At 47.7% G+C, this 27536-nt stretch overlaps 1 protein-coding gene across 4 annotated transcripts in view; it reads left to right on the plus strand.

The window, feature by feature from the left end:
- The window catches only part of LOC136015776 (uncharacterized), a 35776-nt gene extending 19172 nt beyond the window's left edge, over positions 1-16604 (plus strand). For 2 of the 4 annotated variants that reach the window (XM_065682202.1, XM_065682201.1), the window contains exons 3-10: positions 10-2358; positions 3026-4099; positions 5027-5092; positions 6069-6169; positions 6726-6790; positions 7363-7514; positions 7594-7746; positions 9933-10612. In XM_065682202.1, the coding sequence (XP_065538274.1) occupies positions 10-2358; positions 3026-4099; positions 5027-5092; positions 6069-6169; positions 6726-6790; positions 7363-7514; positions 7594-7746; positions 9933-10252 (4280 nt within the window). In that variant the 3' untranslated portion in view covers positions 10253-10612. Of the gene's footprint in view, positions 1-9; positions 2359-3025; positions 4100-5026; positions 5093-6068; positions 6170-6725; positions 6791-7362; positions 7515-7593; positions 7747-9932; positions 10613-15841 lie in introns of those variants that run through there. The other 2 variants (XM_065682203.1, XM_065682204.1) reach the window with 2 other exon arrangements.
- The last annotated feature ends 10932 nt before the right edge of the window (positions 16605-27536 follow it).

Genomic DNA, 27536 nt, shown 5'->3' on the forward strand with positions numbered 1-27536 from the left:
GTCTTCCAGGGTCAGAGTCTCCTTGGATATTGGCATATGTGCCTATAAGGAGCTGCCACAGAGTCCTGAAGGGCAAGTATGAGGAGTTTTCTCCTCCAGCGTACCATGGTGATTCCCCCATAAACTTTTGGTGCAACTGGACAATCTGGGCAGGCACCAGACAGCATATAATAATTTATATTCAGGGCTTTGTCTCTGAGGAGGGCTGCAACAGAAATGAGGACAAAATCCTATTTGAAGGCGTTTCTTCACTGGTGGAAAACAGCGTCGTTTATGCTTGCTGGAAAAAGGAGACGCATGCTTTTGCCACCTTCGCCCGGGCTGTCCACGTCGTGTTGCTGAAGAGGCACTTGCCAAACCGCAGAGATGTGCAATTTAAAGGGAAGTACTACATCTTCCAAGACCAGGAAGGTGAATCTTCCTCTAAAGATGATGTGATTTCTGAATCTCCTGCTCCAAAGCTTCCAAAGGAAGATGATGTTTTTCAGTCTGGCTGGACTAAAAACCTGAGAGATGCGCTGGGCTCTAGAACCACACGTAGCACCGTGAGCCTTGGCAAGACCACAGCACTAAGCAGTGAATTGATGCCAGGAAGAGGGATCATGCTGGATGCTACAGCCGTGGGAAGTCTGAGATGCTGCAAACCTCAGGGCAGAGGAACACCTGAGGGCATTGTCCCCACTGCAGCACAGGATACCTGGGGGCCGAGTCTCTCTGTGAGTGGGGACATTACCACGGGGTTTGGTTATACCCATACACCTTCAAGCATGCTTTTGGAAACTCCTCTGCTTGGTGCCTTGCAGGCAAAGAAGCCTTTTCTGCAGCCAGCAGGTGTGGGTCTGGAGAGCAGGCAGTCTGCCCTGCACCCTACCCTGGGGCCGAAAGATGTGGGAGACCTACAGTTTAATATTAAGCCAACATGCACAAGCTGCACGGGCTTGGCTGCCCTCTCGCAGTCTTTGTCCCCTGGCAGAAGAGAAAGCAAAGAGAGCACAGATAGCACCATGTACCGAGGGGTCAGTGCAGTCAGCACAGAGAAGGCTGAAAGCCACCCCCAGTTGAGTGTCCCAACTGATGGCACTGCGAGCAGTGATGCTGATGGCCTTGCAAAGGGCCTGATGCCCAGTCTGAGTAGCCCATATGAAGTGGTAAACAGGGACCACTCACATCTGCTACCTGAGGGAAGCCAAGGATGCCAAAGCAGTTTAAGGGGTTTGTCCATGACTCAATCTGTGCTAGGAACAACTGGCCTCCAACATACAAAACGTGTGGTTATTTCTCCCCTGGAAAGTTTTAGGGGAATTGTCAGGGGGGAAACAGCGCTGCAGCCCGCAGCACCATGGGATATCCTGCAAGAGCACCCTCATTTGCATGGCCAGAGCAGTCACATCCTGAAGACATCCCCTACAGACCCTGGGGGCCTCCTCCAAAATGCCCAAGCACACATTGGTTCTGCTGCTGAGAAAGCTCATGTGTCTTCCTTTGCTGTACAAAGCTGCCACCGCCAAAGCGACAGAGCTGCACAGCCGGGGCTGATTGTACCCCCTTTGCCGACGGGGCTGGAACATTCTCCGACAGCTGTGTCCACCCCAGGGACAGAAGCAACCCCTGCGCTGGTGGTCTCCTGCACAGCTCCGGTCCTTGCAGACTTTGGCTCTACTGATTTAATCCCTGCAGTTCCTTTTGCTCCAGAACCTGTGTCCAGGGTGCTCTTCTCTCCACCAACTGCTTTGCATTCGGACCCTGTCAGTCTCAGGCAAAGTGCGGGCATCTCACTGGCTGGCCCAGGAGAACAGGAGATGCTCTCCCCTTCACCACCTCACCACACACCAGTAGCCTTTGAACTGGGCACACACGAGTCCACCAGGCACCTCAGCCCTGGGATGCCAAAGCTGGTGCTGGGGGAGGCCGGTGGCCAGCAAGCAGAAACTTCAGCTTCTGTGGCCTTGATGGGCAGGGGTCCTTCTCCAGCCTCCATCACTGTCCCAGGGCCTGATGTGGGGCTTCCTCAGGCTGAGGACCGTGTGAGCAGTGGCTATGGGGTGGCATCAGCTTCCCTGCCTGGCGCCTGGGAGGCAAGGAGAGTGGAGAATATGGTGCCTGTGCATCATCAGCTCATGGCTGGTAATGACAAACTGGCTTCTGCCTCCATCCTCAGGGGAGTTAAAATACAGAAAACCATAGAAGCTCCTCAAGGGCATGCAGAGGAGGAGAGAAATGCCTCCTCCAGCACCACTCCTGCACACCCTGCTCCTCCTGTGGCCCCACAGGGAGAAACACTGTCAAGAGACCAAAAGCTGCAGGAGCCCTCTGATGGAAAGGATCAGACGCCAGGAGGACAGCACCAGAAACATGCTGGTAGGTCTCACAGTACTTTGTATCTTGGCATAAACCATCTTTAGAAGGCTTGAGAACTTGGTGGGGGCAAGGATGAGGCTGTGTCTTTCACCTGCAGTCCCTGCCTGTCAGTCATTACCTGCTGTCTGCCCACTGTCCTGGGCAGAACAGACTTGGGGAAATTGGTTTAATTTATTACCACGCAATTCAGAGCGACAAGAAATAAAACCAAATCTTTAAACCTCTTCCCCCACCACTCCCTTCTTCCCAGCCTCAACTTTACTCCCAAATTCCTCCCCCAGTGTCAGGACACGGCATGGGGGTTGCAGTCAGTTCATCACATGTTGACTCCTTCCTTGCCATGGAAACCCACTATAGGAAGATTTCCAGCAAGTGGTCTTTTGGCCAAACCTCTGGGGGAAGCAAACCCACATAATTCCAGCTGATGGAGGCTGGATGGGCTGTGAGGGGCGAGACCCTTGCAGAGCAGCTAGGGTCCAGGTTCAGCTCTGATTATGGAGCTGAGATGTGGCTCCAGGGGCTACAACTATAGAAGTCTTGCACCAAGAGAGGGTCTGAAGTGGGGCTTTTTGTGTGTTAACTTGCAGCACCCCATATGTGTGATAGCCATGTCCTGGTGCACACAGTAACTGCTGACCGTGTTTCTCTTCTGTTTCCCATGCATAAGAGCTTGGACCTCCCTGGACAATGGAGTATTTCCCCATCAGGAGCTGCCACCTTGTCTTTCAGAGCGGGTCTGGGATGTTCTACCTGCCACTGCATGCTGACATTAAAACCAGCATCTGGTGTAACTGGACCATCTGGGCAGGCTCCCAGAAGCACATTGTCATCTATGTCCAGGGGTTCCATGGGAGTGATGGCTGCGGCAAGAACCAGGACAAGATCATCTTCCAGGGGATCTCATCAAGTGTGGAAACCAAAGTGGTGTATGCCTGTCAAAGCCGAGGCACCCTGATCTTTGCTACGCAAGCTCCTGCGGTCCATGTGTTGTTTCTGTCAGGGAATGGTTCCGTAAGGCATGAATACAGATCTTTTAGAGGACAGTATTATGTGTTCAGAGACTCTGAAACCATGGGCTCTTCAAATGACGCTACAGCTTCCAGAAAGCCTGTCCAGGAGACCTCTAAGAAAGAGGGCTGGAAGACGGCAGTGACAAAAGGTCTATTGCCCATGCTGAGAGCCTCTGCAAGCCCATCAGCTATACCTGTTGGTGGCAGGACCCAGCCTCAGCTTGTGAGCCCAGATGAAGAGACCCAACGGTCTCCTTATCCTATGGAAGATGCTCAGTATGGTGCTAACCTCAGTGAGTATGATCAGCTGTGGGATGAAACCAAGCTGCAAAGGAGCCTTGAGGATAGTGGCACTGAGGGCAGAGAAACTGAAGCTGACATTCTGGTGGAGCAAGCTCCATCTGGGCAAGGTGCTGGGCGTAAAGCTGAGCCATCTACCTTGGAGGTTGCAAAGGGGGACGCAGAGTCGGTGTCTGCTCTGATCACCACAGCAGGTGCCCCTTCCTCAGAGGTGCCCAGCAGCAGTGCAGGTCTCCTTGCCAAATCATCTAGCCTGGATCGGGCCAGCAGCAGCCTGTCAGATGGAGTGGCTGCTACTGCACATCTCACACAGACACCAGTGCTGGAAGAGCCACTGCTAAACACAAGTACAAAACCTCCTCTCTACCCCTCTCCTGGTGTGAATGCTGGAGATATGGTGTCTCTGGGAGAAAGCATGGAAAAGTTCTTTGGTAAGGTGTATTTTGGGTTATTTGTGGCTGAGCTGGTGCCTGACACTGTGCAGTATCCATCTCCAGTGATGCAGTGCTCTCATAACATGGCTGTTGCCTTTGGCTGGTCGATGTGGTATCACTGACTCCTTCTGTATCCAAGGAAGGTAGTACTTGAGAAGACATAGGATTATTTGTTGTAACATGGGCATCTATGGGATGATGCTCCTCTTATCAGAGACAGGCTAGTTTCTAATCCAAGTGCTTTGAGGAGCCAGCCTCCCAGCTGTGACTTTATAACCAAAGCAGACTGTGGCTGCTCATTTTGGTTTTAAACAGCTCTGGCTTGCATTGCTTCCTATGGCTGTAGCCTGGCGCAATGCTCCTAGCTATGACAAATGAGTTTGAGCTCCAGAAGTTGAAGGGTGGAGGGGGGGAAGGCTTTTGTCTCCTAAGAAAGTTTAGGAGTTGATGGTAGACTTCTTCACAGAAATACTCAGCCACCCATACCTACTAATTCCTGTCTGAAGGTAGAATAGGTTCTCAATTGGTCTTTCCTCCCCTCCAAACTGCTCTTGTAGATGTGGAGAAGAGTTTATTTAGCTCTTTTGAAGTTGCTGGCATCTAAAACACAAACTGCTTTGCTTCATCAGTGTCCAAGGCAGCTCTGTTGGTTGTAGGAGCTTTGGTGGCTTCACAGGGACAACATTTCATTCACTTCCAGGAACAGACATTAGGTTTATTGGGATGACATCTTCTAAAAAGCACTTCCTACTGTACAGTATATTGTATTTAGAGCTTGATATTTAATTTCACCAGAAGGAATACAGGGAGAAGCTAGCACATGGCACTCTTCTTGCAAAGTGACACATACCTTATGTACTTCCCCCACACACCCTTACCAATACACTGAGGTTAGTGGCCTGATTCTTTTCCTTGCTCTGACAGATCTGGCTTCTGCCCTGGCATCTCTAGAGAACAGCACAGCACTGCAATCCCAGCACCATCCCGGAGGTGAGCAATGCAGAGTTACGCATGTCTTAAAGCCTGGCCCTAAGTTCAGTGCTGATTGGTGTGGTGCATGGACGCCTCCTCTTCTGAGGTTTAGAAACCAGCGCAGGGTGCTTCTGAGTCTTTGAAGATTTTAAGATATCACTGCAATCCCGCAGCTGTGCTTTGGCCGCCTTGAATGTACCCCGGAGAAACCCCAGCTCATGTGCTAAACCTGACATAAATGTCGGCTTGTTTCAGTTCAAGCTTTCCTCGTTGGCTGGTTAAAGGATATCTTTCTATGGTGAATGAGCCTCAATTGCTCCAATACACTCCAATAGGTGTCTCATGACTACCTGCATCAGAAACCTGCAGTTCTTTCTGCTCCTCAGGCCAGGGAGAGAAGCAAAAACCCCTTTATGGGAACATTAGCAACTGAGCAGCATAATACTGGGGTTATTTGCAGAGCAAGCCACAGAAATAGCTTGCAAAAAGGAGTCAATACAGAAGGAGCCTGAGGATTGAACAGGAGAAATATTGCTGAATAAATAGGCTTTAAACAGCAGACAAATCTGGGCCAGCCTGGATTCAGTCAGACCACAGCAGTTTATCTAAGCTGATCCCAGATATAGGTGAGAAAGGGGATTTTAGACTCTATCAGAAATTACAGTGATTCCTTTGAGAAAGATGCTAGCTAAAGAAATGTGAATGTGATTGGATATACATTAATGCTCTGAATACCAATTGAATACCAAAAAGTATTCAGTTAAAGGTCAGTTCTAGTATTCATCACTGAGCATTACCTAAGGTTTCCTTTCACCTAGTACTCAACAACTTGTTCTACTTGAAGCACAGCCTCTGGCAATACCCACGTGGCAGTGACTTACACAAGCACGTCCTTGTGGAGCTATTCTGCTTGTGTCTGTTTAAAGGACTAACTTATTTAAGGAGCCTGTCAGTGTTATATGGACTTATGCTAGGATCTTGTGTCTTCTGGTAGATGTGCTGTTTGAAGTAACTATTGAAATCAAACCCAAGGACTGGATTCCTCATGGTGGAAGTGAGCTCCAAAAGGGTCTGCTTGAATCTATGAAGAACCATGTAAGTCTGGGAGTGAGGAAGGGGAGAAAAACAAATGTGATGTCCCAAATGTTCAAGTAGAAGAGACCATGATGTGCCCTTTATTCCAGGGATTTTCTGTCAAAGCCACGTGGTGAACCAGGATCTGAGGCCAATGCTGATGCCCTGGCAGGCTGCCTGGCTGCAGTGGCTGATGTTAGCTGCAGCAGCCCTTCATAGCATTGTGCCATTGCAAGGTGGTGGAGAAGTACTGCAGAGGCAGGGTTATAAGCAATGGAGGGCTGGAACTCACCTCTGATAATGGGGCAGCTTGAGGGCAAAGACTAAATAGGTTTAGCACCCAAACTCTTACCTGGGACTACTATTGCCCTTCCTGTTCCCAAATGACCTTGTGTGTTGTGGAGGTTTGTATTCTCCTTAGAGAAAAGGCTCAGAGCAGTGGGCTATGGAACATCTAATGCATCCCATGTGGCTTGTGAAGGGGAAGAGCAAGGCAAGGGGGTTAGACTGAGAAAAACTGTACTGCCGTTCTCATGCCCATCAAACATCAAATTGGCACCAGTGTCTCTGTTTGCAGATCCAGGAGAACCTGAAACTTCCTGCCAGCAGAGTCAATGAACTAAAGCTAAAGGAAATCAAAAGGTAGGGCTACTGCTCTGCTGCTGGCTTGGCAGCTATAACCTGACTGCTACAACCTGCAGTACTGCTTAGGTAGCAGTGGCTTGGCTCCTGATTCTCTTTCCCCAGGCAGAGACCCAGCCTTGCCCCTTTCTTGTGGGCTGTAACTTGTCCTGAAAGTAGGGAAAGATTTTCTAGAGGAAAGATGCTGAAAAATAATGTTTAGTGTTGGCTAGTAGCTTCATACATTTAAGAGGGATTTAAACTCTGGAGAAAGTGAGGATCCTCACACCTGCCATGGTGTCTGCTGGAGAAAAGCTGGAAGCTATCAGCTTCCACACTTTGTTGATGCTGACCTGGGGCTGCAGATTGCCACTACAAATTCCTTTCTGCAGACAGCTAGTCACTTCAGCCTAGCTCCAAGTGAGGACCATTACCAGGCTTTCCTTTATCCCTTGGTCCAAGTGCAAAGCTGCCTCTTGTCACAAATTATCTTTGCAAGAGCTTGCAGCACCATGACCTAATACAAGTGGGTAGAAGGTCTAAATGGGCTTTCATAGCTGGGCCTGGTGGTGATGTTTTCCTCCTGCCTGTAGGACGAGCGATGCCAACCTGCTGCTCACCTTCTGGCTGCATCTGAAGCCAGAGGAGAGGAACATGTCTCTGCTCCTGCACTCCCAGCTGGAGGAGCTACTCGGCTCGTCGGCAGGAGCAGAGAAGCTGCATCTTGTTTCACTGTTCGTTGAAGGTGGGTGTTTCACTTCTCTCTGGGATAAACCCTTTTAAGCCAAGCCTGACTCGACTTACAGCACCTATTCCCATTACAGATGTGAATGAGTGCAGTGCTGGGGTCGGACTCTGCGGGGAGGAGGCAGAGTGCTTCAATGGTGTGGGCACGTACCTCTGCCGCTGCAAGAAGGACTATGAAGATCATTCCCCCACCAAGTCTGGCACCCTCTGCGTCCCTGCTGCACAATCAGGTAGAGGACAAAGTAGCAGCTCTGCTTTCTCCTGCAGCTGGGTGCTTTTCTTGTGTGCGTGTGTAACTTGTGCAGCATCGCTCGTGCCATATGCAGCCTGGAGCAAGCTCATACGGATAAGGGGCTCTCTCTGTGACTGTGCCTCTGCTAATGTGCATTGCAGGTGATGCTTAAAAATGGCACTGCTACCAGAGTGGTGGCTTTAGATGTCCATGCCTGGTGTGAGAAGGCTATATAATATCTTTGCAAGGCAGTTCCTAGCTGTTGGTCCCCTTATGCCTCCTCCTTCAGCTTTGGGATCTCTTATTTACGAGTTGTGTTCAGGTATTAGCAGACTTTGAGGCAAATGTGATCCTCTCAGAAAGTAAGAGGAGGGAGGAAAAGTGAAGCTTAGGCAGTATAGCTGAGTCAGAAGGAGAGTCTTGTAGTCAAAGGAGAAATGGCCTTTCCCAGACTCCAAAGGCATTGGCTTTCAGAGGTTAGCCTAGATAAGCCTCCAAGGAGTGACCTACACCACTTAACTGTGTCAGGTTAAAGTCTTGCTGCTTGTTGGGTGTAATTCAGTGTGAGGTCTGTGCTCCCGAGGGCTCTCCTGAGTATGCCTGGAAGTTTTAGGGAGTGCTGCCACTTCTGGGTTCCTCAATACAATGAAAGTCCACAAGGATGAGAGACTAGAGCATCTCTCCTGTGAGGAAAGGCAGAGACAGCTGGGACTGTTTAGCTTGGAGAAGAGAAGCCTTGATACCTCAAGGGAGGGTACAAAGAAGATAGAGCCAGGTTCTTCTTGGTGACGCCCAGTGACAGGACCAGAGGCAGTGGGAACAAAGTGAAACACGGGAGATTTTTCCTTGGCATCAGGAAACACTTGCTGTTGTTTTTACTGTGAAGGTGACTGAGCAGTAGCACAGGTTGCCTGGTGAGGTTTTGGAGCCTCCACCCTTGGAGATAGATACCAAACAACTGTCCCACCTCAGCCCTTCTGTGATTCTCCCCCCTCTTGAGGGAGGCTGTGGGTGGAAACTCTTGGTACAGCTCATGCTCCCTGGGAGCAGGGAGTTGATGTGACAGCCAGCACCTGAACCTGGAGCTTAGCCTGGAGTATTTAACAGATGTTTAAATACTGGTAACAGCCCATGGTGTTTGCTGCTGTACTCTGTTCCCTGGCTTTGTTGGCACTTCCAATTATAGCCTCTCCATAAGGCATAGCCTCCCTTTCCCCAGACTGATACTTTCTCTGCACCAGGGTTACAACTTGGTGCATGTGAGCCTTTATTCCCCAAGACCTGCATCTTCTGGCCCTGGCTGCTCAGAGCTTGCTGCTATAAGCAGTGTGTGGACAGGGGTGATTTACGAGTTACCTCTGCTGTAACTGATGTGATCAGCAAACTTGGTCACTCCTCTGAGTGCCCTGTGGTCTCCTGGCACACTGTGCAGATCTTGGTGAGAAAGGCATTGATGTTGTGTTTACCCCAGCTCTCCCCTGACACATTTGACACAAGGCTAAACAGATGGCATGTGGTGCTTGCCTGTAATCAGAGCTGGCTAATGCAATCTTGCAGAGTAATATGTCCTGCTAGACTGAAAGCAGCAATATTCTGCAATACGTACTCAAAACATTGCTGCTACTTTACCAAAACTACTTATCCCTGCAGCATTGGAAGTGGCTTAAACCTGATTGTGACTTTGCAGCCAAATTGCATTTCTCCTCAATTCTCCCAGCTCCAAATTCATTAACTAGTTATGTAGTCTAAACCTACCCAGGTCAGCTGGATGTTGCTATATTAAGGTAGAAATAATATGTTAAATACATATTTATCCCTTTGGTCAAGGAGAGGATCCCTTCACGTCTGGATGGGAATGGTAGCAGGTCTTTTAGCCTCCATGTAGCTGCACACTGGTTTGGCCATGGCTTTGCTTTATCAGGGCTGTCCTAGGGTAGCACCAGCCCTGTGCTGCTCCTGCAGGCTGGCTCTTGGTCTAAATATTTCTTTGGGATGGAGGTTTGGGAGAGATGCTCTGCCCCAGAGACAGTCATGAGGGTTTATTCAGGCAGCAGGGGAGATGCTGACCCCCCTGGAGGAGCATCCACTGCACTTGAGCACTGTGGTCATGGTGTGGGTGACTTTGTGTGCACAGCAGGGGGCACTTGGGGCAAGCAGGATGAGGCCATGGCCCTTCTCTTGCAGGGATCAGCTTCTTCCTCCGCCATGCTGACATCCTGGTGGGTGCAGCCATCACAGCTGCCCTGTCGATGCTGGTGGCTGCAGGTGTCCTGTGCAGGGCAGCCGTGCGGGGCCGGCACTTGAAGAGGACCCTGAGCCTTGAGGAGCCCCCAGCGAGGGCTGCGGAGGAGCCAGTGATGGAGCTGCATGACCTGGGGCAGTGCCTGCGCATTGACCCCTTCCAGCTGAAGCTGCGAGCCAGGCCCCCTGAATGGCTCTGGGCTGCCCGGGTCCACCATGCCCAGGAGTACCGGGTGTTCCTGGAGCAGTCCCCCCAGCTCTGAGGGGGTCCTGGGGCTCCCTCAAGCCCCATTATGGCCCTGCTGACCTGTGCTGTCACTCCTGCCTTCCCCAGCTGACACAAGCCACTGGCTGTGTGAATGAACCCTTCTGGTGTGTTTTATGGACCATGAATGTCCCACCACAGTCTTCCTCATCTTGTAGTTTAATTTTTAATACTCACCTAGCTTGGAAAACAAAGTGCGTATTCCACACTGCTGTGCATCTTCTCCTGACTTAGCCTGTATGAGAGCGGCGCGGAGCTGTCAGCACATGGAAATTAAACACTTTTTTTAAGGAAAAAAAAAAGGCAAATAAGATATTTCGGTGTTTAATGTAAGAGATTAAAAGTTATTCTGCATCTACGCTCAGTGCCGCCTGCTTTCCCCTGCCCCTGAAGCAGAACTCTACAGGAAGCCCTGGCATGACCTAAGGATCTGGGGCTGGGGGGCTTTTAGCCTGGCTGAAGAGCACCCCCAGAGCTTCACTTAGTGTTCTGGGGAGACTCCTGACCAGATTATGGCACATGGATCCCCTGTCACTGAATGATGGGGATAGCATTCTTGGTTCTTGCATGGAAGCTAGTTGCTGCTAGTTGTGAAAAGCACCACTGCCAAGTAAATCCTCCTCTGGCAGTAGAGCACAGTTGTGTCCCCAGCTTGTCCTGTAGCCGAAGGCTGTAACTTCTCTATTTGCTCAGTTTAGGGCTTTTAAAACTGGAATGACGTTTGCTTATTTTTTCCCCCCTATGTGAAGATGCGTGGATGGTGTGGTGGCAAGTGTCCCACTGGAGGGCACTGTCTGCCACCAAAACCCAACAAGGGCTGCTGCTGCTGCAGAGCTATACCCCTGTACGCTGGCTTGGGCAGCGGCTGCCAGATGTGAGGCACAGCTGGAGCTGGTGGTCTCCGAGTGAAAACAGGACTAGTTAGTGCAGCTCGTGGATAATTTCTTTGCAGTTGTTAATCAGGTTTGGTCAAAATGCGCTATGGAAGTGAGGGCTGACCAAAGCAGCTTGAATCATCAGCGTGCCCAGCTCGGTGTTTATGCTCTAGGGTGAGCTTTAAAGGGTCTGGAAAGGGCCGTGGTGTGTTTCTCTGCAGGGAAGGGGTGAGGATGCTGGTGAAAGAGGAAAAAGGGACCCCAGAGATTTCCTTAGAGTAACTATTTTCCATCCTTCCCCCCTAAAAAGCAATACCTATATCTTGTCTGTTGAATCATGGGAGGAGCAACGTGTACAGCACAGAGGGGAATATGCCAAGGAAGGGTCTGCAGTATAAATCAGGGCACTATAAATGCCAGTGTTGTGCAAAACCAGGTGAGAACGTGCTGCTTGCACGGAGATGATAAAGAACAGAGCATCCCTGGTGCCTGGCTGGCTGCTGTGGTGCCTCTGGGGTGAGGGGGGACTGTTCGGCTCTCCAGTAACAGGCTCATCCAAGGTAGTTGGTGCTGATGGGGTCCTCCTGTCTGCAGAGATATGCAAAGCAGAATGAATACTCCCTGCACACACTTCCCCAACAGCAGCACTTCAGTGCTGTTTAGTGCCATCCAGGTTTGGGCACCGATAAGGTTTAGACAAAAATAGGTCTCCCCAAGACATCTTGGTTGTTGCTTCCTGTGACATACATGGAGCAATCAGCTCTGGCTCTTTTCAAATTATTGCAAATAGCAAAGCATTAAAATGCAAACAGCTCCCTAGGAGGCAGCTAAATGTGTGCAAATTTTCATTGTGAAGAGAAGGAAACCATTAATGGGGTTGTGCAGTGTGCTTGTTTCCCCTTCAAGGTCAAAGAAAAGGAGCAGGGGCTACAATAATACTGTCCTTATCTTGACCTTGGTTTTGGCCAGCCACCACCTCCCATTTTCCCTCCTTGGCTCCATAAAGGGGGCCTGGAGGCTCTTTGGGTTGAAAACTCCACTCTCTCCCAGTAAGGTTTGGATTCCAAAGCTAAGCAAGTAACAGGCAGATTGAGGCTTCTGCTGACTTTCCAGCTTTTCCAGAAGCAAGGTGAGCTCCAGACGGTTCTCTTGCATGGGAAGCTGGCTCCTGGAATGCTCTTCAGGTTAGCAAAAGCTGTGTTATCCCCCCAAGCCTGCGGTGCCATCCAGGAGCTGAGTTAAAGGCACCAATTTACCTTCTATAAACCTTCTGTACCACCATCCCCTGGCCCGCTATGAAACCAGTGCATCCCAATTCCTTTCTATAGCCACAATGTGTTCCATCCCATTTTAAGGGGGTTCCTCAAAATTGATTTTTTCCATTGTGTGGTTGCTTGAAAGCAGCAGAAGCTGGTGTTTAGCTATTCTCTTTCACAATTTACTGCAGAAAGGGGTGACACACACTGGAAATGCAGCTGGTGCTTTCAAGAGCTCATGGCAGCTATGCGGCATTGCTGCTTTTGTACATCACAGAGCTTCACACCCAAAGCACTGGGTCTATATTAAAAAAAGTATTAAATATTTCTATATTAAAAAAAGGACCCAACTGTACCACAAGCACATGCAATGCATGCTTGTGCCCGTCAAATGGTGGCCTGGGAGAGGTGCCGGCCTTCAAGCCTGCAGAAGGTGATGTTTTGCTGTCTTTAGGCATTTTCCTTTCTCTTTTTGAGTGTGCTGCTCTGGAAGGAGGCAGTGAGGTGAGCCATGGCAGAGAGACGCTGCTGCAAGCCCCAGGCCCTCAGGGTTTCCAGTTCTAGTTTGCACTGTGATTTCCTCTGTGATTTTGAAGAAGACAACGTGGGGGTCAGGGACAGGCTCTGGGGGGAAATGCACACTTAATGATGAGCGTTGTGTTTGGCCCTGGGAAGCATGGATTGTCCTGCCCTGTGCACCCTGCTGAGGCAAGGGGTCTTCTCCCCAGAACCATAACCACTCAGAGATGAGCAGTCCCTGTGTTCCCCAAAGCAGGGGTGCCCTAAGGGGGTGGATGAAGACCCGCATCTGGGAGTGTGCTCCAGCTACAAAGCACGGAGACATCCTGCAGCATCCCCTGCTGTGCAAGGGTGGGTGGGATGACTGCTTGGCAGCTTTCAGTAAAGGCATCAAAACACTGATATACATATATATATTGTGTTTACATGCACATACACAAGTAGGTGATGGGCTGGAGGCCTCCTGCTCTTTGTGGACTGATTCTGCTTTTCACTGATGTTTCAGAGAAGGGATTGAATGAAAGATCCCCCCCTCGTTTGTTTGTTTGTCACAAAGACATACGATATTGCAGACATGAAGTGGTTTAAGAAATCTGATCTGTGCTGTGGTGATTCCCAGCCCTGCCTGTTGTAGCTGTATCATTATTCACCTTCCACACACGATGTTATGCTACTGCAAAGTGCTGCTGGGATGTCTGGAAGTGATGTGGAATTATCTCCCTTTAATGGCTCACCCCTGCTCCAGCTTTATGGCTAGGAGGTATATCCTCGGTGATATTCCAATGTACCACAGAGATAAAACACCTGAGGAGGGAGCCAGTGCTTCCACCCTGGAGCATGCACTGCCTGCACCCGACCAGTGCATGGTTAGCGCAATCCATCAGCGCCTGGCAAGAAAAGAAGGAGATGCAATGATGGAATTGGCTTGCTTGGTCTGCATGCTATGAGAGGGAAAGAGATGATGTCATTCCTGAAAAAGACCATCAGCTGAGCTGCCGTTTGTTGAGATGGATGTCAGGCAGGATATGTGTGGCACGGGCAGCAGAGGGAGCAGACTGGAAGGGTTTCTGTTCCCGGATAGGACTCCAGCCACCTGCATCTTTGCTGGCTTTCCCCTGTTCGTAGAAATGTGATGTAATCCTTGCCTCATGCAAAGGGATGCTCTGCTCCGAGTCTGCTTATGTGCAAGGGGCTGCAGAACTGCAAACCATTTATCCCCTCCTGTGTGAGAAACAAAGCCAGACACCACCTCTCCTGATGTTTCCTGATGTAATACAAGTGGTTTCTTTTACAGCTCACTCTTTGAGAGAGGTGAGAGGGTTCCTCTGAGATTTTGGGTGCTTGGGGTTGTTTCTGGGGCAGGCAGAGCCAGAAAAGGGCACCTGAGTGATGTTGTGTCCAGCTCCTGAAGCAGGTGTCTTGGAAATGCTTGCTCAGCCAGGCTTGGGCTGGATTCCCAGTGAGAGATTGCCCTGAGCAAGCAGCCTCCAGCCTCTGAGGCTGTTGTTTCTCAGGCAATGAGGACAATGGGCAAAGCTCTGCCTGCCTCTGACCAGCATGTCTGCCCTTAAACCTGGGAACAGGGAATAACTAATGCTGTGGGGAGAGTCCCCAGCATTTAACCTACTTATTCCAGCCTATTCCCATGCACTAAATTTGCCCAGAGAAGCTGTGGCTGCCCCATCCCTGGCAGTGTTCAAGGCCAGGTTGGATGGGGCTTGGAGCAACCTGGTCTAGTTGAAGGGACGGAGTTGGAACTGGATGAGCTTTAAGGTCCCTTCCAACCCAAACCATTCTATGACTTTATTACTTAAATTCACGCTGTAAATCACTGCAACTACCACTGCCGGACAGCCAACTGCTGTGGGAGGACCTGGCTGCATGGAGCTGGTTTCAGCATGTCATGTTATTTTTATTGCTTGCATTGGACCATCTATTCCTGCAGCCCTTCGTCCAGACAAAATACCCTTCTGATGCTCATGCACTGGCCCAGGGGGAGAGAGAAAAGCCCAGTGCAGCAATGTGCCCAGGCAGGGCTTGCTGCAGCCAAACCTGCTACAGCAGCAGGTCCATGTGTGCTTGGTGTGAAAGCAGGAGGTGGAGGTAGCATGCTGCCTCTCTTCTTACTGGGTGTGAAGTGACAGCACCTGCCCCTCATGGCTGTGTTTGGAGTAATGTCAGGCTTTTATTAGAAGCACCTAAGGTGCACATGTGATCCTTGGTGAAACACAGCAGGACTTAGATCTGGATGCCAAGCCCATCATAAGCAATATGTGTTACAGTTTCCCTATTACAAATATCTGTTGTTTCAGTCCCAAATGATGTTGCTTTTTATTTTCCACTACGGCTGAAGGAGCCCTGCTTTGCCTCATGAACACCAGCTGGCTTTAGGAACAGTCCACCCCTTCTTTCCTGCTCTCCCGAGTCCAATCAAGAGGGGCTGAATTTCTTCCTTCCCTTTGCTTCAAGCCAGGGCATTGGCGTCTGCCCTTCACTCTCATCTGTGGTGGAATGAATTAACAGACAATAAAACAAGCCAGATCTGCTAGATGTGTAAATCTGAATTCAGGCACTTGCAGCCTGAGATTGACTGGAAGCTCTGCTGCTCCTGACATCCAAAATGAATTTGTCACCTGGCTGTGCAGCACTCTGCTCGCTCGCAGCCCTTGGCCATGTGAAATGACACACTGGTGATTTATGGGCCATGAGGTATGATTTTTCTGGTGGCAGGAACTTTCATGCATTATTGCTGGGTGACTGTGATGTGTGCAGAGGTTTCAGAGGGTCCGTGATTTACTTGGAGACTGGCAGATACCCTAGGAGCTGCAGGGGAGGAATGGTATTTGAACTTCAGCTGATTTATGTTGTTTGAGACATTTACTGATTGAACTCATTCTTCTCAACTGCTTCAAACTAATCTGATTATTTTTTCCCCAGGTTTTGAAGCAGGGAAAGCCTTGCCTTGCTGCAGAGCGCTGTCCTTGGACAGGGATCACCAAGCTAGGGGAGAAGATGTGGATCCTAGAAAGGAGTTTGCTTTCCTTTCCCACAATCAGGAGAGACCTGGGAAAGGAATGTGGATGCCTGCACCCTGCTGGGACACCGCTTGTGTGTCTTCTGCTGCTTGTCAATGTCTGCCCATTGGTAGAGGCTCATGAAGTTATTGTCATGTCAAGGGAGATCTCCAGAGGCTTAAATGTCCTCGTTGGCCCTGGCAGATTTCGAACACCCCTCCTGCTGACCTCCTCCTCTCACCCTCCTTCTCCATTGCATCTGTGTGCTGGGGAGGAACCTCAGGCACATGTAAGGCTTCATTTAAGGCACTAGCTGGCAGAGCAGTAAATGGGCCATAAGTGAGCAAAGAGGAGATTTTCATGGACAGATGATAAAGAGATGTTTATAGGAGTGCGGACGAGATCAGAGACCAGAATGATGCTACAGCTTTTGCTGCGACTGCTCTGTGTTGCAGCAGCAGTGGAAAGAGCAGGGGAAAAAAGCTTCCTTCTTCCTACAGATGCTTTTAAGTGCCGTTGATGACTTTGGCAGGATGAAATTAGCCATGTCCAGAGGTGGGTAAACTCTGCTCAACTCTCATCTCTCCATCTCCTCAGAGCAATCTGAATGCATCACTGTGCTTGTTCTAACCAGGCAGCAGATAAAATTACAACTGGCCTTGCATTAAACTTTGTGCTTTAGAGAACCGGCCAGTCCTATGACTGTGTATTGTAGCATTGCTGTTGTATGAGGCACTCTCCAGCAGACTGAAACTCTCCTGGTCATGACCTTTACATGCAAGGTACATACATATGTGAGCTCATAACCCCACTGGTGGGTGGGAATAAGCTCTCTGCAGGCAGGCAAAGCTCATTGCAAGTTGCCTCTGATCGCAGTGCAGAAAACTGGAAGGAAACCAAAGGCTGAAGCCCAAGAGAATGGTTTCAGCTTACTGCTGCTGTTCAAAAGTGCAGGTAGTCATGGGACTGGGTGGGTGATGAAAACGATTGTGGTTTGGAAGGGTCCCTGAATGAAAAGCTTAGGGGCTGGAGCAGCTTAGTTTAAAGGGGAAAGAAACAAAAGACTGTGGTAATAGTATATCTGCTAACTGGCTTGCCTCACTGTACAGGAATGAGGGGACGCTCCCTGGAAGCAATCTGAAAGGCAAACTTTAAACTCATAAAGGAATATTATTTTTTAATGATGTGAAATGGGGCAGTGGAGTTCACTGACAACAGATACAGCTGCGAGCAAGTGCTGCAGTGCCCGGATGGGAGTTAGGTACAGGGACAACTGAGGACAACCCACACCTAAGTGAAAATACACAGTGAAGGGGCTGAAAGTTTCCTGCTTCAGGATGGGATTTCTTTGCACAGCTGACTAAACCACATGAGGCTGATGTTATGGCACCTACAGCTGGGACTGAGCAGCATAGGGTCATGCCATCCAAGGATGAGGACCTTTGCTCAGTGCCCCAGCCAAAACACGCCTTTTTGCATGGGCTGGCATGCTGCTCTGTGGTGGATACAGCTCCTTGTTCCCCATCAAACACTAGCACACACTCCTAGGGCTTTTCTGCCAGCAGAGAAAAGTGGAAATGTGGCTTTATGCTGTGGTTTGAATGGCACTAGGCTGGTGACGCTGTAATATAACCACAAACCGAGGACAGTCCCTCCTGAGAAAGTCTTTTTTGCCCATACAAGTGAGTGATTGCGATGAGGAAAAATGCAGTGAGTATGGCTAAGAAATTACTTGGGAATGCTGGGAAAGCCCCATCTCCTGCAAAGCTCAGGCTGCTTCTGAACAGTGATTGCACACTGGTCTTCCCCCAGGGCAGCCATTTGAGAGCCAGTGATGCTACTATGAAAGTCCAAACACTTAGACATCCCACTTAGACTGCAGGATGGCCATCCCAGATGTAGGGAGGCTTGGAGTGACCCCAAATCCCTCAACTTCAGTCAGGGCTGGGCTGCTGGAGAAGGTGCAGGTTTGGCCACACAACCTGGTGTGCAGCAAGGCAGCAACTGGGCATTGCAGGGATGGGGCAAGCATAGGGAGGGCAGGCTTGGGGAGCCTGTGGCTTTACATCTGAGCAAGTTTTTAGCTGAAAGCTTTCAATTAAGCCATCCTGTGATGTAGTTTGAGGACTGACAGTGACAACGTCACTGTTGACATGCGTGGAGGCTGAAGCAGTTTCCAGTTAGGCATTGCTACGCTGTAATGGAGGTGTGGTGGATGTATTAAGTGTAGCTATATCTGTGTCAGCTTCAAATTAACCAGGCAGAGCAGAGCAATGAAGCTTGCTCCATTGTAAAAAGATGGCGTTTTTCTTCCAGCCTGGTTTAAAAGCTTGTTCTCCTATTTCTTACATCTTCAGAGGCAGCAGCTCAGGCTCCCCGCCCGCCCTGTGGATATCACATAAGAGTTTGATTTCTTCATTTGAGCTGCTGCCGCATACACAGTTATTACCTGCAGATGTGTGTGTGCAAGCACGGGCTCTGCGGGGATGGAGCAGAGAAGCTGGCTTTGTGGTGGTGAGGAGTGCTGTCTAAATATCGAGATTTCCTGGAAGGAGGCAGCACATACTGTGAATTGGGTCTGTTCCCAGAGCATCTTAACTTGCAAGTGATTAGCTGTTAATTATTATGCTATAAATTACTTAATAAATGAGTATTCTTCACAGCACCTATTGTACCACATGACATCTGCTAAGCTGTGTGAAATACACATAATTACCGTCTCAGAAATGTAATTATAGCTGTTTTCCCCCAAAATTCTTGTGCAGCCGCCAGCCGTAGCATGGGCGCTTGGTCCAGGGCAATGTGCAGGCAGTGCCATTGTGCACCACCAGCCACTTGTCCCCAGCTCAAGCTTGCTTTTGGCTTTCCAGGGAATGCTGGGATTCATAAACTCATAGAATAGTTAAGGTTGGAAAGGACCTTAAGATCATCCAGTTCCAACCCCCTGCCATGGGACACCTCACACTAGACCACGTCACCCAAATTCAACTAGATTCAACCTATGGAAGGTGAAAAAGCTGTGCCCAGCTGCCCATTGCCTGTGTTTCAGCCTCAGCATCAGACTTGAAAGCACTCTGAGGATAACATCAAGCTCTCTGTAGCTAGCTTTAAAAAAACCCTAAAAAATTCCCACTAAACACACTGGTTTTATCCCAGTTTTGTTCGGAAATGTTTTTGCAGTGTAAGGCTTTAATAGTTAAAACTCCAAGAAGAGCGCATTCTCCTGCTGGGGTACTTCAGTTCAGAATGTTTTTGCAGTGACTTAACTTTGTTTATGGCCCTGAAGAGGGAGTGGTGAAGTCTCTTAACTGAGATCATCAAAATATTTGTGCTGGTATGTGCCTTTAGACCTGCCCTTGAAATCATTCAGCTTAGCTGTGCTTGACTTGTTTTGGGCATTTGAGCTCTAATTTCTGGCCCCCTGTAGTTCTTGTAGGTCTGACTTGCGGTAATTGGCCATGGGACTGTGTAATTGTGAGTTTGGGTGTTTTCAGCTGGTTTTGGGGGACATGCAGTGGTCTGAGCTTGTTCAGAGGCGGAAGGGGAAGTAGGGATGGAACAGTGCAGCAGGAAAACATCTGCACATGGCTGAATAAGTGCAATAGTTTAAACTTATTTAAGAGGGTTTCTAACATATTAAGGCAAAGTGCCTCTCTTAAGGGTGTGCTGCACATGTGAAAGATACATTGCAGTAAAGAGGTGCTTGATAATGCTAACTGTAGTAGGATTTTGGTCTTAGCTTCAACAGTTAAGCTACATGGTCACAGTGACAATGGACAACTTTATTCTAGGATCTCCATGTTCCTCTGTAAGTCCCTCAGACCTTGTCATGCTCTCCACTTTTCCACTCTGGAGACAGATAATGGAAAACACCTGACAGGGTTTCAAAGGTACAACCTGGGAGCTTTTAAAGTGATCAGATTTTAGGGGTTTTTTAAGGGGATGATGGGCATTTTCTAGAAGTTAAATCTCTTGAAGCAGACGGCTGAAGTCAGTCTGTCCCGGTGAAGGAACTGTGTGCTGCATCTCAGCAGAGGGCTGTCCTCTCACCGCACACCAGAAACTTCCAATTCACTTTTTGTTGCACTGCTTCATATTCTGGGTGTGTTTGCTCTTTATTTCTCCCAGGCCCAGAAAAGGAGGAAAATAATCCCTTTTCTATTACAACCGGTGGTGCTACACCCACCCACACTGCTTCTTCCTGTGCCCATGCTGGTTACAGAGCATCTACTGCATCTCCCCAGTGACAGTTCTGGTGCTGGCTGCTTATATTTTCTTTTCCATCTTAAGGAGAATGAAGGCACCTGAGAAAGACAGAAGGTTTAGATGACTTTGGAAGGTTTCAGCAGTGAATAAAGCCCAGTCACTGTAACTGTGCTTGCCTCCTGCCACAGCTTCTTCATAAGCTGGAAGGGAGCAGGAAGCTATCAACAAGGATAATAAGCAGTAGATATTACAATGGGGATTTCTTCCATTGCTAGCAAGAGAAAAAGCTGCCCTGCCCTTCTGCTGGCTGAAAACAGCATAGAAGATATTTCCAATATCCCCCCCCCCAAAAAAAAGATGATTCCAGACAACAGCATCCATGTAAGTTCATGCTGCAGACATCTGAAGCTGGTGTCTCTATTTTAGATTCCAAATCACACTGATGCAGCAGGAGACAAACAAGATCATTGCTCTGAACACAGCCCTGAAGGGCACCATTCACATGTCTACCACATCAAAACCACACAGAAGTGAGGGCAGGAACAAGCTACATGTTAGAAAGCCTACAGGGTATTAATGATGTATAGTAAATGGGTACTAAATAACAGGGCTGTCACTGCAAGGCTGCTGAAGCACTGAGCTAGCTGTATGTGCCTGTTCTGCATGCAAACAGCACTGGGATTTCTGCAGGGCTGAGTCGCATGTGCCTCGAAAAGTGCCTAATTCCCATAAAGGTATGGGAAAAGCTGTGTTCTGAATATCCATCATAAGGGATGGTGTTCTGATGGTATAAAATGGGCAATACTCTATTATGTATGTGGCAAGCAGGACTGGCGAAGGTCTTCCAGCTCTGGGGGAGAAGGGTCCATCAGCCTTCAGACCTAGAATATCACTTGTTCACAGGCTGATTTCAGGAGAACTAACAATAAAGCAGTAAAATGGCTCAAAGCACTGTGCAGTTTCTCTATCCCAATGCTCCAAGCATGAAGAAGAGTAAGAAAATATTTATTTATTTTTACAAGGTCAAAACCTTTGTTCAGCGGGACAATGGGCAGAGCTCTTAAAGAGATTTTGTTCCCCCCAGGGGCTTATTAATTCTTTAATTAAAATTAATTCTTAATTTATTTTTTCTTAATGCTTGAGATAGGATAATATCAATTTTTGAGTGTCTGGTCCTCTGAAAAAAAAAAAACAGACAGTGCAGACACCTTTTGACAATGAAAAGATACCAGGTGACATTTTTGGAAGTCACTGGTTTTCTGCAGACCTCAAGAGAAATAAATAGTATTTACCCAAGGTGCTGGGGTGGGGGAAACACAACTGATTTCGCATTCAAGTGGGATTAGAGGAGGATCATTCAGAGGAGGGCCATGAGGATGATCAGGGGGCTGGAGCACCTCCCGTATGAAGTCAGGCTGAGGAAGTTGGGGCTGTTCAGCCTGGAGAAGCGAAGGCTGCGTGGAGACCTCAGAGCAGCCTTCCAGTACCTGAAGGGGGCCTGCGGGAGGGATCTGAAGGATGCTGGGGAGGGACTCTTCATTAGGGACTGTAGTGACAGCACAAGGGGTAATGTGTTAAACAGGGGGAGTTTAGATTGGATATAAGGAAGAAGTTCTTTACTGTAAGGGTGGTGAGACACTGGAATGGGTTACCCAGGGAGGTTGTGAATGCTCCATCCCTGGCAGAGTTCAAGGCCAGGTTGGACAGAGCCTTGGGTGAGATGGTTTAGTGGGAGGTGTCCCTGCCCATGGCAGGGGGGTTGGAACTGAATGATCTTAAGGTCCTTTGCAACCCTAACTATTCTATGATTCTCTGTATGTCCTCAGCACTTCTGTGCACTCAGTAAGCACTTCTGTGCTTACTCGGACACAGTAGTATGAATCTAGGTTGGACACCGAGGTCCTACTCAAGCTCCTGTCACAGCTGGAGTATTATCAACTGTCTGCCAGCCAGCACTAAAAATTCAAGCCTCTGGCTGCCTGATTAACCACCAGCAACACAGCCTGAAACAACGGCAGCCAGCCATATGGTGGAATTAAAACAGCAACCAACCTCTTCCTTGGATCCCAATGAGGGTTCATCTTCTCAGAGTTAAAATCCCCATTGGCAGGGGCTGGATTTCAGGGCAGTGGTGGCACCATTTGCATCTGCCACATCCTCCCCCAAGGAGGGTCCCAAAGCTGCCCCGTGCCCAGAGACTGGCTTTGCTGAAGGACCCCTTGGCACACTGGGTGGGAATGTGCTGTCCATGGAGCACAGGGAGCTGTACTGCTGCTTACTGGACCAGCATCATTCCTTTAGCAATGTGTAAGTGAAAGCTGTACTAATGTGAACAGGGGCAAACATGCCCCATGCTACTCATAGCTGTTGGGCTGCTTTGTTGCAGGTAATGTTCAATATTGAAACTACTCTTTCAGTGCATCCTGAATTATCCTTTATAAGCCTTCTTTTCTAACCTCCATTATCACTGTAATATTTCATAGCTCTAGAAACCCCCCAAATATTCCAGAACAAAGCAATCCACAGCTTTCCTTCATTTCAGTCTTCTGTACCCTAGGGCTGTCCTAACCCAGTAACTGAGTTTTTATTGTGTCACATCTCACTGTCACTGACTGCAACCAGGCTGGCTAATCCTTCTGCTGCTGCCTTACCAGCATGTTTTCTAATTCATTGTCCAATCTACTTTCACAGCTTTTAGGATGTTTTTTCTTGTTTCCCCTCCCCCCAAATTTCAGGACACTTTTGGCTGCCGTCTGTGATTGCTCAGCTTGGTAAGTGGTAATGTACAAAGACATGCAGGTAGTTAATACTGGGAGCCTGATTTTGGCAGCTGCTATCACATTTTCTCCAGTGAGGAAAGAGAGAAATTTCAATATTCTCCTAAGTTGACAACAAGGAAAGATTTCCATTACAGATGAGAGCAGTGAAAGAGCAGAGAACCACTATATGATCCAAGGTACATATGCACAGGGTACAAATCAGCACGTGCATTTGCACATATGACGAACACTAACCCCCGTGATTTGCATGGTGTTTACCTGCCAATGCCGGCCCCACATGGCACACAAACGCTGGTGACAAGAACTTACCATTCTTAGGGCACAGGTTGCAGCTGCTTCTTTTTCCTAGAGTAAAGCTGTATAAAAGAATAGTTTTAAATTCTCAAGCTCTGCCTTGCACTCAGGGGTGAGGGTCAAGGACATCGCCTCTTTGTTTAGAGAAATATAGACTTCACTGTGCTGATTGCTCTGGTAGATGGGTGTTACCGCATTGGAACCAGTGCCTTAATGGCAGGAGAAACATGTTTTTTTCTGCTGACTATCAATAAAAGCAGCTCTATCAAATAACTGAACAAGCTGTGATTTTTATTTTTTTTTTTGGCATATGAGAGCACTTTCAATTTTGAATAAATGAATATTTAGTAATTCCTCTCACTGGCTAAAAGTTCATGTGTGTATGTAGCAGGGAGTGCTCATTTGCTTGCTTGTTACTCTTAGCACAGGACTGCAAATATTGCATAGACATAAAGGGGATTGCTTTTCTATCTGGGCATTATATACATACATGTTTGCAGGCAGAGGGTACTAGTATTTTAGGGCCTCCTAGCACAGGACTAACATGTATTTCTTTCAGTGTGATGATTTTTTTTTTAAAAGGGGAAAGAAAATTATTGCCACACGTCAAAGCTCAGTGGTGTTTCTTTTCCGTCGATACATCAGCTGAAAATACTTGCTCTCATCACATGCTCTTCCGTGTGGCACACTTGAGCAGTTCGCCAGGACAACCCTGCACTGCTTGCTGTTCCTCACTGAGCGTTCTTGTACCTCTTCAGCACGAAGAGACATCTGCTAATTGGCCAAAGTTACATCTAGGACATCCCACACAGCTGTCCTCATTTGACCCATTAATTCTGCTTTTCAAGTTCTTTCAATCGAGGCTGTGCTCTTCTGGAGGTAACTTCTCAGAGTGGTTTCGGTCTTTCAAAAGACCTCTGGCTTTGAGATAAAGCCTGATGTGAACAGCAATCAACCAGTTACTCTTTCCTAGGAGCATAGCTTTGTCTTGGCTGAAAGATGCTAACAAGTTTTGGAGGTATGTTTCTAACAGCATGATAACCTTGAAACTTTTCCATCATTGCAGTCTTGGCACAGACCGCTCAGCTGTGCTTCAGGGTACCCTGAGCCACTATGACTGCATCCAGGGCACTTGGAATACTGGGATGCTTGCAGCATGCTGAGGATTTTCTACTTCTACCAATTCAGGTAGATCCTCACAGGCTGCTGGAATATTTTGTATGACTATTGGAAGATCCTTGTCAAAACACTCCTCCATCCCACCCTCTGTTTTTATATATGCGCTGTTAACCATGCTGACTCATTTGAGGGGAAAAAGAGTGAGCTGCCTCCAGGACCTTCAAAGAGAAGGTATTGCTCAAAGGCTTGTTCAATTACCCCCAGCTGCTTTTAGAAATGGAGGATTTGTGGTGTTTCTGGTTGTGGTAAGATTTCGCTTCAAACTGTGGTGTTTTAAAAACAAACAAATAAGATATAGAGTCCTTTAGCTATATATTTTAATTGTTGACTTTTACATGAATATGCTGCAGTCATAAGCACACTTGGGTATCCTCTGTGAGTTTTAATCTGGTGATAAATTCTGCATTACCTGTGCAAAAAGACAGGGGGTCAATGTCAAAACAAAGAGAGAACAGCTGCTGAAGGCAAAATCCTTTCTGTAACTCAAACAGGAGGTCAAACGCTGATTGACAGGAATCACTCTACACTGACACAAGCAGTAGGTTCCTCTTTTAGCAGCTGGTGACCAGTAGTGGCTGGCATAGGACAAGAGGTTCTGTTCAAAGGTTCAGCCTCCTATTAGTTTTCTCTGTTTAAAACAGTAAGAAATAAATTTCCCTTGGCATTAGCAGTACAAGGGATTAGGAACAGCTATATCTGGTATTCTTCTCACCTTACTGAATTCAGCTTATGGAAGCTCTATAAATTGAGAACGTGGTAACTAAAGAGCATTCAAACATTTTTGCTTGCATTTTTTACTTGGGAACAGTATGGGTCCACTAGTGTGAATAAAGAAGTGTCTTTTCTATCCGTAAAGAACAACAGTAGCTTCTTTCATACACTGCAGGAACTTCTTCCATGACACTGGGTGTTCACGGCAGGTCTCAAGGAAGTCACCAATACTTCCTAAACTCACTGAGGAAGCCATAGTTTTTAGCATGGTTGTGCTTGCAGCTGCCTGCCAGATTTGTTCATTTCTTTCTATGGTTTCTCTCTTGTGCTCATGTCTCTTAGTTAGTATATGCTTCCCAGGACCTGTATTTTTATTACTTTCAAACCTTGCATCATCTGAAGAAGAAAGTGCTTTTCCATAAGAAGCTGTGAAAGTTGCATGTATTTAATGAATGTAGGACTGTGTCCTGTAGGCTGCTGCATAGCTGGGGGAACAACGTCTCCCCTGAATCCTTATAGGACTTCAAGCTAGTAACTTAGCACATTTATTTCCTTTTAATAAATCCTCTGCTTCATGTACCCAGGGGCTCCTTCAGGGACATCAATCATCAACATTCTCATTTTCCTTCACTGTTACGCTTCTTGAACCTATTTATTCTGTTATCGTTTCAATTTTTCTTGGTCTTATCAGCTGACCCTTATATACTGCTTTGCCTGCCTCCTATAGAAAACCGCTTTACTATCTTTGCTTTATTTGAATCACTGAAGAAAGTCCTTTTTAATTGCTGCCATCTGATCTTTGTCCAGGAGAAACAAAATTTGTTTTTAAAAATAAATGATCTCTGCAGCCTTACCTAGCTATCAAATATTACTATCAACTATCTTATCAGACCGTAGTACTACCTGCCAGTACTACCTGCTTCTTTAACTAGTTAAAGATTACCACTAAGTCTAGTCTAGTTTGTAAGAGACAAAGGCAAAAGTAAAATGCATGATCTCCTTTCTCTGGGTACAAATCTTTCAGCAATCTGAAAGAGTGCATTGTTGATATAGGAAGGTTAATGCTGTACTCCCTTTTTTAACCAATTGTCTGTTTTTTCTATCAAATCTGTGCCTTATCTCATGTCTGCTCTATCACATCTGCTTGAGTAAGGTACATAATTGAAGCCTCTTCCAAATTTAATTTCCCCTTCTTAGAAGTCTATTACTATTAAAAAATAAATCCTTTTACAAAGTCTATTTTAGGCAAGGAACACAGCCAAGTTCAGGTATTAACAACTCAGCAACTATGCCCTTGAACACACAACTCATCTTCAAATTGATCAGAAACCTAAAAATAAAAGAGCATCATTAGACAATAAGCCTGTTCCTCGTTTCTTCAGTGAAAGGAAATTACGTTGGTACAAATTTCCTTTAAATTGGCTGTTGGCCTTTCTTAACAGTAAACGTAGTGAAATAAAATAATTGAGTTCTCTACACGGACTTTTGGCATTCAAAGACCTTGCTCATGAAGGGAGAGCTATCGGCAGCTCTCTAGATTATGAAAAAATATGTTTGGAAGTTTTCTCTGCACAAACCCTAGTGTGGCAATAAGCTGCTATTGCACAGCTTGTGTTCAAAACTGTCAAGATGCTGCTCAATGAACTTCCACTTGTTTCCAGTGTTCTTAAGCTCCTTCCTTTCACCTTTGTTTCCACCTATTCTCTGTTTGTCTGTAACACCAAGCCCCCTTGCTCCCCAAGCGCCTGCTTTGCTGAATTTAAAATTCTTATGTTCTCTTCATGTATATTTTGCACTGCAAGGTGAGTATATTCTTCCTGTTATGGAACTATATACCTACTCATAGCTGTCTGAGTAATAGGACAAGGAAGACTTCTGAATCATTAAATAGTTAGGGTTGGAAAGGACCTTAAGATCATCTAGTTCCAACCCCCCTGCCATGGGCAGGGACACCTCATGTTAAACCATGTCACCCAAGGCTCTGTCCAACCTGGCCTTGAACAATGCCAGGGATGGAGCACTCACAACCTCCCTGGGCAACCCATTCCAGTGCCTCACCACCCTTACAGTAAAGAACTTCCTCCTTATATCCAATCTAAACTTCCCCTGTTTAAGTTTGAACCCGTTACCCCTTGTCCTGTCACTGCAGTCCCTAACGGAGAGTCCCTCCCCAGCATCCCTACAGGCCCCCTTCAGATACTGGAAGGCTGCTATGAGGTCTCCACGCAGCCTTCTCTTCTCCAGGCTGAACAGCCCCAACTTCCTCAGCCTGTCTTCATACGGGAGGTGCCCCAGTCCCCTGATCATCCTCATGGCCCTCCTCTGGACTTGTTCCAACAGCTCCATGTCCTTTTCAGTTTCAGGACACCAGAACTGCACACAATACTCCAAGTGAGGTCTCACAAGAGCAGAGTAGAGGGGCAGGGTCACCTCCACCTTCTGAAGGAC

This window comes from Lathamus discolor, chromosome 5 (assembly GCF_037157495.1).
Source record: "Lathamus discolor isolate bLatDis1 chromosome 5, bLatDis1.hap1, whole genome shotgun sequence".
Taxonomy (NCBI): Eukaryota; Metazoa; Chordata; class Aves; order Psittaciformes; family Psittacidae; genus Lathamus; species Lathamus discolor.